Source organism: Sciurus vulgaris, assembly GCF_902686455.1.
Source record: "Sciurus vulgaris genome assembly, chromosome: 3".
NCBI lineage: Eukaryota > Metazoa > Chordata > Mammalia > Rodentia > Sciuridae > Sciurus > Sciurus vulgaris.
The window spans coordinates 59,276,133-59,291,015 of NC_136463.1; the positions used below are offsets into that span (position 1 = coordinate 59,276,133).

Here is a 14,883-nt window from a genome sequence, read left to right on the forward strand (position 1 = left end):
TAGCTAGATGATATAAAATAGGCCTATTTACCTTTTTCTACTTCAGAAACAAGTATTTACCTCTGTTTTTGCATTTGGTCCACTTCTTTGACTTTTAATTCTTTTAGTTCCTTCAATCTTTTGGAAGACTCGGTATCAAGCCAAGCAAGCCTAGAAGACAGTACAAAAGAGTCAAATCAATTATGCCTCTACACTGCAGGGCATCATTACCACAGAAACAGAGCAGGAGTTAGGACTCTTGAGCCCCAGCACCAATCCTGATTCCATTAAGGACTCAGTAGGTAATGTAACTTCTCTGTACCCATAAAGCTCTCTGTATTATTTCCTATAAAGAGATATTTATGCATAAAAACACTGAGTTAGTGTGTAGAACAAGAAAACTTCTTGTTCTACCTATGTTCTCAAGAAAACTAAGCATCACTGTACTTAGAATTTATTGTTTGACTAAAACAAAGCCCTTACTGTTTAGACAAAGTTTATATCTCCAAGTTTAGACAAAGAAATGAACCCCCATGTAGGAAGAGCAAAGTCAAATAAAAATAAAAGGGAACATTAACTCTAAACAGTTATATTGTGTATGAAAGAGCTTTGATTCTTTAGGTTTGGTTTATGTGAATATTATCAAATTATTTAATGACCCCACTCTTTTTTAAGGTGCTGGGGATCAAACCATGGCCTGTGCATGGCAGGCAAATGCTCCACCACTGAGCTACGCCCCCAGCCCTAAAGACTGATTCCCTTTTCTTCTTTGCTTTCCCACAGTTGCAAAAATAATTTCAACAAAAAAATGCAAAGCAACCTTTTTTCACTGCTCTCTTTCTTTGTGAGTTCTAGTTCAATTTCAATCTCCTTCATGAAGCCTAGATCTCTGCAGTAAGAAGTAACTTCTCCCTCTTCTAAACTCTCAGTTCTTAATTCTTCAGCAGTTGGTAGGGTATATACCATGTTCTACCTTAAATTATAGCTAATTATACACCTTCCCTGAAGATTGTTAAGTAAGCAGGGGCTGGGATTATGTCTTATTCATCCTGTTTTAAAAAAGTCTCCAAAGAGGTCACAATTGTGCCATACACAAAACTAGCAATGGATATATAATAAACACACATACAATTTTGAACAAACGAAATTAGAAGGAATAAAAGAGGGGCTCATTATAAATTGGAGAGTTTAACAGAAAAGTTTAGTAATCTACATTTTAAATAATCAACTTTAGTCATAAGAAAGACAAGACGGAGCTTGCTTTAGAGTCTACATAAAAGGAGCCCTTTAATTTTCAAAGATTTTGAAAAATATCAGCACAAACCTATCTGCTCTGTGCTCAACAACACCCAACTGACTTCCCTCTTGAGTATCCTCTTGTTGGAGAGACTGTTCTCTTGCAGCATCTCTGGGGCTAGATTTTACCCTTAGCCATGCGGCACTGCAAAATATGAAAAAGTAGACCTTCATACTTATTCATTCCACATCCAGTGACTCATCCAAAAGTGCTGGCTCAGAGAAGACAACAGCGTTGAAGTCATGGTGATCTACAGCACAAAGCCCCAAATTAGAAGCTAAACATGAAGAAGTCTGAGATCCTCCAGCCGTCAGGCATAGGGTCAGAGAGACATTCCCTTTGCTTCAAAGAAGCTATCATTACTTTAAATGAAACAATGACATTCAATTATAAGCAACAGTGAACAAAACCTGCTTTTACATATAGATTTGAGTCACTAATAATATTCCATACTACACTAATATATGTATCTCTATAAGACCTAGAAGCACTGTGAGCCAAGAAGCCTTACCCTCCCTTCACCTGCCATATATATACTAGAAAAGAGTCCACCGAATATTTGATTTGCAATACAAACTTCAATAGCTAAAGCCACCAAATAGACTATGTTATGGTTTGGATGTGAGATCTGGGTGGTTTTATAGTTAATAATTATCTGAACTTGCAATTTAAATTATCTTAAAAAAAGTTCACATGTGAGAAAATGCAGGAAGGTTCAGAGGAGAAATGATTGGGTTATAAGGATCTTAACCCAATCAGTGATGGGATTAATTTGAAGAAGCAGGGTGTGGCTGGAGGAGGTGGGACTTGGGGTCTGGCTCTGGGGTATATATTTTATACCTAGAGAATGGAGTCTCCCTCTGCTTTCTGATGTGAGCTGCTTCCGTCTGCCATGCTGTTTTGCCATGATGTTCTGCCTTACCTTGAGCTCCAAGGAATGGAGCTGGCCTTCTATGGACTAAGACCTCTGAAACTGTGAGCCCTCAAACTATTCCTCCTCCGCAGTTGTGCTGTTCAGGTCATTTAGTTACAGCAGCAAAAGAGCTAACTAAAACAAATTCCTATCTCTGTATTAATACTTAAACATAAGAAAATATAAAAATGAGAGTAATAAAAACAGACAAACAAAAAGACATAATGTAGCCAGTTATGGTAGTAATCCCAGCTACTCAGGAGGCTAAAGCAGGAGGATGCCAAGTTTGAGGCCAACTGGGCAAATTAGCAAGACCCTGACTCAAGATAAAATTTAAGAGACTAGGAAGGTAGCTCAGTGCATAAGGCCCTAGGTTCAATCCCAAATACTGCAAAAACAAAACAAAATGAAACAAAAATCAAATCAGAAGACCTGATTTTAGTTCAAGTTCTGCTACATGAGCAAGACATTACATTCTCTCACCATTTTTTCTTCCATTTTACAATGAGGGCCAATAGTAAGTATTACCATTGATTCCGAACTACTCGGAATCTGCAGGAGAATCTTTTGAGCCAGGTTGTTAACTTTGTCTTTTGACAGCCTTCCCAAAGCTGGATCCCTCTAGTCACCTTCCTTGCCCCTTCTCCTCCTCAGGATACTGTTTTTTTTGCTTCCTTCTTAGTATTATTCCACCTTCTGGTTCCTTCCATTGTGTTGGCAAGAACTTCTGAACCCATGGCAAACATGTTCTCTATTATCTTTAACTGAGCTCCCGAAAGACTATTTCCTAACTGAACCCCACTTCCTCTTGAAGACAATGCCTTCTCTCTGGCCCCATGGTACGGCAACTCCTCATTCTCTCATGTACCATGAATGAGGGTGACAAAGACAATAATCTCAGCATTATTCTAACTGCCCCCTGCAGTTTAGACAGTGTCAGTGAGATCTGGGTGGTTTTATAGTTCATAATTATCTCAACTTGCAATTTAAATTATCTTAAAATATTTACTAATTTGCAAAAGACTCAGTGACTGCCTATGATGTTCCAGGCACTGAACATTTAAATATAAGAAAGACACAGTGGGGGGGGCTGGGGCTGTGACTCAGTGGTAAAGTGTTTGCTAAGCATGTGTGAGGCACTGGGTTTGATTCTCAGCACTGCAAATAAATAAATAAAAAATAAAGATTCATCCAACCTAGATGTCCTACAATTGATGAATGGATAAAGAAACCGTGGTATACATATACAATGGAATATTACTCAGCTATAAAGAATAATAAAATTATGGCATTTGCAGGCAAATGGATGAAATTGAAGAATATCATGCTAAGTAAGATAAGCCAATCTCAAAAAACCAAAGGACGAATGATCTCGTTGATAAGCGGATGATGACACAATGGGGGGTGGGAGAGGGGCAAGAATGGAGGAAGGAGGGACTGTATATAGGGAAAAGAGGGGTGGGAGGGGTGGGGGGGGAGGAAAAAATAACAGAATGAATCAAACATCTTTACCCTATGTAGATGTATGATTACATAAATGGTATGCCTTTACTTTATGTACAAACAACATGTATCCCAACATGAACAATAAAAATAAATTAAAAAAATAAATAAATAAAGGTTCATCAACAACTTAAAAAAAATAAAAAAGACACAATCCCACTGGGTGTAGTGGTGTACACCTGTAATCCCAGCAGCTCAGAAGGCTGAGGCAAGAGGATCACGAGTTCAAAGCCAGCCTTAACAACTTAGTGAGGTACTAAGCAACTCAGGGAGACCCTGTCTCTAGATAAAATTAAAAAAAAAAAAAACCAACAAAAAACAGGCTGTTGATGTTGCTCAATGGTTAAATGCCCTGGGTTCCATTCCTGGTATAACAACAACAAAGTAAAAGACAGACACAGTCCCTAGGGCGTACAGTGGTGCATACCTGTAATCCTAGTGACTTGGGAAGTTAAGGGGAGGATTGCAAGCTCAGAGTCAGTCTCAGCAATTTAGAGGCCCTAAGCAACTTAGCAATACCCCATCTCAAAAAGAAATGGGGGCTGGGATATGACTCAGTGGTTAAGTGTCCCTTAGGTTCAATCCCCCGTACAAAAAAAAAGGGAAGAAAGAGAAAAGCAAAGCAAACAAAGACAAAGTCCCTTGTCTCAAGTAATTGTTGGGGGAGAGATGAGGGAAGTGCACAATTCTCCCTATAGTGACACATGTCCACTGGTCATTAGGGTGCCACAAAGAAGACTATTCCAACCATAATCAGATAGAAAAAGGAAACAGCAGAGTTTTGGACAAAAACTTCTCATGTATTACCCATTTAAGCACTTCTTCTTTTCTTTGCAGTACTCAGGATTGAACCCAGGGCCTCACACATGCCAGCAAAGTATTTCTTCTTCTTGTGAAGAATTAAACCTGCTATTCCACTTGTTCTAAGCTATGTGTCACTTTTGATCAATGGAGGAAAAATAAATTTACATACCCAAATAGATCCTTGAATTTTTACATACCACTTAGGAGATGCTGGTGGGGATGTAGGGTTTGGAGGTATCCAGGGAGCCTTATGGTCTTTTGAAGGCTGTCGGTTCATTTTTAATCTGGATGAAACTGTTGTTTGCTGCAACCTGCTTTTGCTGTGAGGGTGGCTTGGTCTATTTCTTTCAGCTTTATGGAGTCCCTATAAGAGGTAAATATGAATTACAAAGCTATACAAATATCAAAGACACCCTGGCTTCAACCTCTAACTGAAGCTCCAAGTGCCTCCCTGCTATTCATGTATCCATTCATTCAGTAAAACCCAAGTAGAAAGCAGTGTGGCAGAGATTAGGGGAAGAGTGGAAATTATACTAAAGCAACTCTGCAGAGGGTAGTTAAAATTGGAATCCCTGGCTCTGTCACCTTTTCATTTGTTCACACACACGCCAAATATATTATTTACTTATGTATTTTTTTCTAATTAAACCTCAAATTTTAAAATTCCATAAAGTTTAAAAGTAAATTGTAAAATATTCTTGGTAAAAATACTTGCCACCTCTGAGCCTAAGGTCTAAAGAGAATGAATCAAGCTATTTTAAAAGATCTCAAAGCATAAGGCTCTGTTTCTAGAGAAGAACATCAAGTTGTATTCTTACAGGCTCAATCTGGACTTCCCAAAGAACCCCATCAGAATTTGTTTTGGAAGGAATAAAGACTAGATCCTAATCCATGAAGGCAGTAATTAATGATATCTTCCATATCTCCTTTCTCTGGTGCCATCTGACAATTTATAGGTTTGCTGTGGAAGTCTTCAGACAGTACCATCACTTTTTCTTTTTTCTTCTTTCTTTCTTTTTTTTTTTTTGGTAGTGGGGATCGAACTCAGGGATGCTTAACCATTGAATCACATTCACAGCCCTTTTTAGTTTTTATTTTGAGACAGAGCCTCACTAAGTTGCTGAGGCTGGCTTTCAACTTGTGATCCTCCTGTCTCAGCCTCCAGTGTCACTGGGATTATAGGAAGCGGTACCATGCCTGGCTAGACAACACCATTAAATGGTAGTCACATTGTATAGTGTATGTGCAGTAGGACGTACTCTTCTGGCCAATTTTCTACTGTATGACCTTAAAGAAGTTTTAAATAGAAGTCTAAAATTTAATTCAGTTTCAAATCAAGTTCTAACTACTCACCTGGCTCCCAAGTCATATTAAAAGTCATTTACCCAAAGACACCCTTTAATATTCAGTGATTATTATTGACCAATATTGATCTGTAGCAGGAACCAAATCTTAAATCCTCTCAAATCTCACACTTCCCAACTGGAAGCAGAAAACAAACACCCTGAATTTTAAAACAGCCCAATTTGGACCTTGGTATGAAATTAGTTAAGATCTTACTGACCCAGGACAACAAAGAATGCCCTGTTCTAGTAACAATGTTAAAAACTGTTTTTTATTAGAATATAAAAACAACCTGGAGCTAAGCTAAATCAACTTAGATTCTTGGAATAAAGGGCTCTGGCATCTAACCTCATGAGAAATGAAATGCTGGCCATACCACTTACTAGCCTGTACCTTGGACATTGTCAGATTAATATAAATAGATCAAAAGAAAGGAATAGTTTCATACTTGCTGTAGTTTTGCCGGCTCCAGAGTATCTTTCTTCCTAAATGGCACATACTCAGTCATAGGCTTTGTTTTCACTGCTCCTGTTTTCGCTAGGGTTAATGCCTCATCTTTGAAGCTTGCATTTTGGTTTAAAATTAATGGGACTTCTTCAGGAAGGATATCCACATCTAACACATCAAGCTCCCTCTCCAACCTCTGGGTCACTGGAAACTCTGCATGTGGCTGATACTTATCTACAAGGAGATTTCACAAAAATAATGTGAGGAAAATACCATTCAATGCACACTGGTGAGAATGATTTTAACAGATAATCTCCAAATAGCTAGCGTACTCCTGCTGAAAACCAAAGTGTTTTGTTGTCAACTTGCGTTCCTCTTATAAATACTGCTAAGTTTTAAAAGCAGAAACGTAAGCATCATGAATGACTTCCTGGTCTTAGCTCCCAAATTTACTAATTTTCCTGGTTTCTTATAGTCCTAACTCTAAAAACTCTCATGTGCAGATGCCCTTCCTTCCCTTTTACTACTCCCCAAGGCTGGCCTTGCAGTTATCTTTCGATCACAGTAAGAGCATCTCCATGCTGACTCCTGTTCATCTTCATCAAACCTTCCACTAGCTACCAAAATTGTTTTTCTAAAATATAAATATTTTAATGATGCTTCTCTACTCAACCTAGTTAAGAGCTCCTAATCTGACACAGAATAGAATGAACTCCATACATGACATTCAACTCTCAATGAGAAATGAAAAAAAAAAAAAACCTATCTGAAGAGGAGATAAAGGTCTATTTAGAAAATTCAAAGGAATTGGAGTACAAACTTACAGTTAAGAAGAGGGTTTAGCAAGGTTTCTAAATAGAAAAACAACCTAAAAGTCAGTATCATTCCAACTTATCAAAATAACTAATTAGAAAACATAAGAGAAAAAAAATCCTATTAGTACTGGCAACAAAAACTATAAGGCACTTAGTACTTAGGAGTACTTTTTTTTTTAAACAGGAAAAAAAAAAAAAAAGTTTTGTTTTGTTGTTTGTAGAACTGGGGAACCAAACAAACCCAGGGCCTCATACATGCCAGGCAAATGCTCTAGCACGGAGCACTGATCTACATCCCATCCCTTAAAAGGCATTTTTAAAAAATTTATTTACTTATTTATTTATTTTTGGCAGTGCTGGGGATTTGAACCCAGGGCCTTGTGCTTGCAAGGCAAGCACTCTACTGAGCTATATCCCCAGCCCTAAAAGGCATTTTTAAAGGGCATGAAAGAATATCTGAATAAACTCTTTTCATGAATGAAGAGGCTTAATAAAGATGTAAATTATAAATTACCTTCTCCACAAGGTAACTTATAATTTTGAATGCATATTTGGTTAAAATAGATTTTTTTGGTAGATCTAAATAGGTTGATTCTAAAATTCACATGAAGAGTAAAATCCCAAGAAATTATCTAAATAAATCTGAAGAACAACAGAGTGGAGAAAGGAGTGGAAGTGGGAGTCTTTTGCTAAGGGAGATTAAGTCCTAGTGATAGAACTGCAATGGCTGGGGCAGTGTGGGAACCCTGCAGGCAAAAGGAGAAACCAATGAGGCAGGACATGACAATCCAGTGAGTATGAACTAAGGTGTTCAAAACCCATGCTAAAATCCCTGGTCTCCACAGACGAAAAACACTTAAATGCCAAATGGAATGAAAATCTGAATATGGTAAGAAAACTTCAAAGTAGAAAACATGGGAGGATATCCTCTGACATCAGGGCAGAAAAGCCTTTTTCTATAATATAACTTTTTAGTTGTAAATGGACACAATATTTCTTCATGTGTTTATTTTTATGTGGTGCTGAGGATTGAACCCAGTGCCTCATGCATGTGAGGCAAGCACTCTACCACTGAGCTACAGTCCCAGCCCAGAAAAGCCTTTCTTAAATTCAAAATATAATACTGACATATCTAAATGTAATTAACACTGAACAACTTCCTCTTGACAGAAATTCATCATAAAGTCAACAGTAGACACCTGCGATGCATGGTACATAAGTACCATGGGCTTAATATCCAAATGATAAGAAGATCTTCTATAAATTTACAAGAAAAATAATCCAAATTGAGAAACAGGCAAAGAAACTGGCAATAAGAAAATACAAAATTTCAATAATTATGAAAAGATGACAGAATTCACTAGTTATAAGAAATATTTAAGTAAAAGGGATATCATTTCAAATCTACCAAAGTGGGGGCAATTTTAAGTATAATAATACCAAGTATAAACAAGCAATAGAAAAACAAGTACTCTCACTAGCATAGGGGTGAATGGCCTAAGGACTTTGGAGAGCACCTGGTGGTTCTAGTGGAGTTGAAGATTCGTTTACACTGTAATCCAGCAGTTACACTCACAGGTATACGTTCAACCTATAGAAACTCTCACATACATGCACTGGAACATAGGCACATGGATATTCACTTCAATTCACTGCTGCTTATAAAAGCAAAAAACCAGCCAGTACAGTGGCATTTGCCTGTAGTCCAAGCTATTTGGGAAGGTGAGGCAGAAGGATCACTTGAACACAAAATTTGGAACCAGCCTGGGAAACAACAGGACCCAGTCTCACAAAGGAAAAAAATAAGCAAGAAACTTGAGAGCAACCCAAATATCCATTGATAAATAAGAACAACTGAAAAATAAACTGGTATAATTCATATAAGGGAGATCTATGCAACAGTTAAATTAAAAAAATTGGAATTCACCTATCGGTATGAACAAATTTTATAAACATTAGTGGGGGAAGGCAAACAGCAGAATGGCACATACTGTAAGATATCACCTGCATAAAACAACACTTTATATTGTTTATGGATAGATATATAAGAAATACAAACTTAAAAATAGAAAAGGTTTGCCTTTATAGTGATAACAACAGTAACCTCCTGAGGGAGGGGGAAGAAAATGGAATGAGAAAAATATTTAAGGAATTTCAACTGTACCTATTATTTTATTTTTCAAAAAAATTTCCCTAAGTAAATAAAGCAAAAATGTTTAAATCTGCATACTGGATACACAGAGAATATTATTTTTACTCTTTTCTATATATTTTGAATATTTTATAATCAAAGAAAACCTACATCTAGACTTCCTTAACAATTGTGAGTCAAGGGTCAGACTCCTCTGCATCACTTTTCTTTTAATCAGAGATACTTTTCAAAGCTACAGAAATTACACAGCAAGGAAATATAAGTCAGAACAGAAGAATGCTAAGATTGGATCCTCAGTCTACAATGTATTTATTACCTCCTAAGTTTACATACATTGAAGCAACTCTCATTTTTTCAAGTTAGGATTTATGGAAATAAGCAAGTAAATGCAGTACAAGTTTTAGAGGTAGCTGAGTTTGAGATTACTGGGGTGTTTTGGTTGACAAGTTATACTAATGCGATCAACCGCTGCAAGAACAAATGAGAAGTCACTAGAACACTTTACCAACCAACAATTATGTAAATCACAAGATAGGTGATCCAATCAGGTTCAATTATAGATCCTAAATGAAGACAGCCACAGACAGGTTTTCCCATCCATGTAGCTCCCCAGACAAATTTTAGGAGTCAGGCGGGGAGGAGAAACCTTAGCAAACTGGAATGATGAATTAGGTGAGCGATATCTAAAATGAAACAGAAAAATGTGTCCTTCTAAAATCCAGATTATAAGGGTAAGAAAAGCCAAAAATAAAATGAAGGCCACCATAGTCTTTCCCAAGAGCAAATTATTAAACTTGCAAAGCAATAACACATTTAAATTCATAATAATGATGATAATGATGATTGTAATCATCATCCCTCATATTTTGTACCCTTTTCCCATTTAACATGTAATCTGCATTCACCATCTCATCTGAGCCTCACCACAGAGCATGATTTACCTCAAAGCAAGCAGGATGGGATTACTAAAATTTTCAGGTGAGGAAATAACAGTTAAATGTTTTGTTCAATGTCACAAGGAGAATAAACAGAGAGTTCAGTCTTCTGATTGGGTCCAGGGCCAGGCCCATTCATTCTGTCCTGTTAGGGACTGTGGATCTGTTCCATATAAATATGTTTTCCAGAGAATGGAAGCTTACTTTTTCATAACCACGTAAAACTCCTTTCTGTTTTCTTATTTAGAATGTGCCTAACATAATCTAGACTTTAATAAGTTGGAGATCAGGAACTAAAAATAACATCTTCCATTTTCATAAGCATTTAGCAATTATCTAATTTGCTACTTAACAACTAAGTCACATGGGAGAAGGACTATTATCACCATTTATAGATGAAAAATTTAAGGCTTATAGTGATTAAGTCAACCCAGGATCACAATGTGGCAGTGCTAGGTCTTGAATCTAGATCCTCTTGTTTAAGTTTCCCCCATTTGTCTTTTGGCTTTTCATCATTTGAACCTAGATTGGGAGGTTTTCAACTTCTCTCTGAAGCTGGTCTTCATTTTTACTAGTCAGCTGAAATCATCTAACATCTAACCTTCTAACTTATTTAGGAAAACACTTCTCTGTAAACAGGCCTGGAATGTTCTCTGCACTTCCTCTAGAGCATCAGAAGTGAGCTTCCCAGTGCCTAGGATCCACATCACTGTAATCTACTGCTTAGGAATCCTTTCTTATTCAATTACAGTTCTTCACAGAGTCTTTCAACAAAAAAGCTTGCTTAAGTGCCTGACTATGTACTCAACACAGGGCTCCTCAGAGAGACTTATAAAGACAAATAGACATGATGCTCATTCTCAAGGGAAAGGCTAGCAAATGCCTTTTGATGGAAAGAAAGGCCTCAATGAAGGGGAGTGAATATCCCATTAGTGAATAGATATCACCTAGTAATTAATTTTGTCACTGTGATATTCTGTATAAAACGTGTGTGTGTGTGTGTGTGTGTGTGTGTGTGTGTGTGTGTTGGTCTCGGCCCCTGTTCATGACATGAAAGCCTCAAAGCCCTCGTAATTTCCCCAGCCACAGAGGTGCTAGATATATCTTTTGTTTTAATATTATGTCTTTAACTCTGGTTCCTGGAATTTCCTGGTGGGTGAGTGTCTTTGGTTCCAGTGATGTGACTCTTGTGGGTTTTTGCAGAGGGGCTGGTCACCAAAAAGTCCAAGACATGATAAGAATCATAGAACTTTCAGCCCCACCCACATCCTCCAGGAAGAACAGAAGAGCTGGGGATTGAGTTTAAAATTGATAATGACTATATGATAAAGCCTCCAGAAAAATCTTTAGACTATGGATTTTGGAGTACTTCTGTGTTGCTGAGTACATGGAGGTTCCTATAGGGTGATGCAGCTGGGGAGGGCATGGGAGCTCTGTGCCCTTCTCACATACTCTGCCCTATGCATCTTCCCTACCTGGCTGTTTGTCCTTATCCTTTGTAATACCCTTTATGATAAACGAGTAAATGTAAGTATAGAGCTTCCTGAATTCTGAGAGCCATCATGGCAAACCTTGATTCAGAGTAGCTGGTAATAACCTAGGAGTTTTGATTGATATCTAGTGTGGAAGTGGTCTTCTGAAACTGAGCCCTAAACTTGTGGGATCTGACTTTAACTCAGTAGTTAGTATCCAAATTGAACTGAATTATGGGAGAGCTACATGGTGTCAGGGGAAACCCCATACAACTGAGTGAATTCTCTATTGGTTTCTTACAGTTCCACTCATGTAAGAGGTAGAGAGCTAATCTATTAAGGTTCCACAAAACAGCAACAGATTTATAAATAAACCAACAGAAGATGGACTGATAAATAACTTTCAAATCACTAGAAAAGAAAAATGAAACAAGAAAACCATCATTGAGATAGTAAATTACAACAAAGAAAAAATACCTTGGCAAATGAAAAACATAAATTAAGGTAGAACAAATTTCAAACATGTCATTAATCTCAGTAAACTTAAGTAGGAAAAGTATAGAGCTTTATATCAGGGATCAAAAAACCAACAATAAACTTTTACAAAAGGCATTCTTAAAACAGCAAAGAAAGACTCAGCATAAGGGAATAGAAAATGTTATTCCGGGCAAACACCAAACAAGTCAAGTAGATGAAGCAATATTAACATAAGACAAAACAGAATCCAAAGTGAACATGATCATAAGGTTAAAGAGAATATTAAATAATAACAACATGTAAAATCCATGAAATAAAGATTTAAGTAAGGAAATTTTTCCACTGAGCTATACTCCTAGCCCTTTTTTATTTTTCAGACAGGTCCTCACTACATTGCTGAGATTGGCCTTGAATTTGCAATCCTCCTGCCTCAGTCTACTGTCACTGGAATTACAGGCATAAAAAAGACATTTCAAAACAAAGAAAAAATTAATAGAAACATGACAAGAAGTCAAGCAAGTCTCAAGTACCACAAGAATCTTGACCATATCCTTTTATCAGGTCAAGCAAACCAAAATAGAAAGATGTTAAAGAAAAAGAATAAAGACTAGAAAGAAGGAAATAAACTAGTGATTATTCACAGATGACATGATTATATATAAGACAATTAAAATAATCTACAGATAAATTGCAGGAAATAAGCTTTTAGATATAAGGTGAATACACAAAAATAACATGTATACCTATATATCAGAAATACATGAGAAATTATATTATAAAACAGACACCATGTGTAAGAGTATTAAAAGTATCGATAACATGGAATAAAACTAATAAAAGACAAATAAGATAAACACACATGCAAACACAAATTACTGGTATTAAAGACAACCTAAAGAGCCAGGTGTAGTGGTGTATGCTTGAAATACCAGCTACTTGGAAGCTGAGGCAGAGGTGTTGCAAACTGGAGACCAGTCTCAGCAACTTAGTGAGACCCTGTCTCAAAATTAAAAAAATAAAATCTGGCTTAGTGGCACCCCTGTGTTCAATCCCAGTACCAAAATAGAAAAAACACCTAAATAAATGGAGGAAGAATATACACTACTCGCAGATTGGGAAATTCAATTTAGAAAGATGATAACTCCCCATCAAACTTTCAATAGACGTTTTTGGCTTTTTGGAGTAGGAAAGGGCATGTTGTGGAATAAACAAATTCTGATTTTAAAATTTCTATGGAAATACCAAGGATCAAGATTATTCAAGATACTCTAGGGGAAAAACAGGTATGAAAAGCTGTTCTACTGGGTATGGAAACTTAGAATAATTAAAGTAGTATAGCACTGGCATAAAGACAAACATTCAGATCAAAGGAAAAGAATGGGCCAAAACTGACCCACACATATATGGACACTTGATTTCAATGCATGCCACTTGGGAAAAAAAAATAATCATTTAAACAAAGAGGGCTAGGTCTTTGGATCTTTATTTGGAAGAAAATGAAACTTTTCTAGGAAATAACATAAGAAAATGTCTTCTTCACTTTAACATAGAGGAAAACTTAGCATACTCACCACCCCCAAAAAACAGTATAAGGGAAGAGAATGAGTCATTGAACTATGGTTCTGTTCTTCAAAAGATTAACATTTGAGATCTTTAAAAGCAAGTCACATCTTCTAAAATATCTAAAACACATATGACTAAGAACTGGTACATACACATAATACTCCTACAAACCAAGGGCAAAGAGAGAGAAGCTAGGGGTGGAGCTCAGGGGTGGAGCATTTCCCTAGCATATGTGAGGCCCTGGGTTCAATCCTCAGCACCAAAAAAAAAAAAAGAGAGAGAGAGAGAGAGAGAGGGAGAGAAAAAAAAAAGGGGAGAAAGAGAAAGAGAGTCAAGAGATACAAGAAGAGAAGGAGGGAGTGATGGTTGGCCAGGTACCTGAATTGGTACTTCCTAGGCATTTAAATGGCCTAAAAGTACATGAAAATGTGTTCATACCATTAGTTATTCAGAAATTTAAATTAAAACTAAATGACAGCCTGATGCCAGCTGAATAGCTAAAATTTTGAAAACTAATAATGAAAAGTGCCAGCAAGTATGGGTAGAAACTATTCTAGTACAACATTAGTGGGAATATGGACTGATAAAGCTACTTCGGGGGAAAAAAAAATATTACAATTGAACTAACATGTACCTATGATCTTCCTAACAATTATACTCTTAGGAACATACCCAACAGAAAGACATGTGCACAGATACCAAGACACACACATGTAAGAACAATCATAGTGGTTTTCTTTATAATCATCTAAGACTGGAAACAATTCAATAATTAAAACAACAAACTAGATAAAGTCTGATATAGTCATACAATGCAATATAACACAGCAAAGAACATAAACAAATTAGCTACACAAATAGATCAATCTCACAAAATATAACACGAAAGAAGTCTAACCCAAAAAGTGTATCTATTGTGAAATTCCATTTTTAAAAAGTTCCAAATCAGACAGAATCAAAATAAAGTATTAAAGTCATAATAATAATAATTTGAGGGAGGAGGAAGAGAGAGATTGGAAATAGAGGGTACAGTGAAATTTCTTAGGTACACTAGTAGGGTCCTATTCTTGACCTGGATAATAAATACACAAATGTTCGTGTTCCGATATTAGCTGAGCTATAAGCTTATACTTTGTGTGCACATTTCTATCTGTACACTTTACTTCAGTTAAAAAAAAAAAA

At 36.6% G+C, this 14,883-nt stretch overlaps 1 protein-coding gene across 12 annotated transcripts in view; it reads right to left on the reverse strand.

Annotated features, from left to right (window-relative positions):
- Nucleotides 1–14,883, reverse strand: part of KIAA0753 — an 86,561-nt gene that overhangs the window by 29,195 nt on the left and 42,483 nt on the right. For all 12 annotated transcript variants that reach the window (XM_079134091.1, XM_079134089.1, XM_079134092.1 and 9 more), the window contains 4 exons: nucleotides 6,289–6,521; nucleotides 4,694–4,860; nucleotides 1,304–1,420; nucleotides 61–150 (listed from right to left, as the gene is read on the reverse strand). In XM_079134091.1, coding sequence (XP_078990217.1) covers nucleotides 61–150; nucleotides 1,304–1,420; nucleotides 4,694–4,860; nucleotides 6,289–6,521 — 607 coding nt within the window. The remainder of the gene's footprint in view (nucleotides 1–60; nucleotides 151–1,303; nucleotides 1,421–4,693; nucleotides 4,861–6,288; nucleotides 6,522–14,883) is intronic.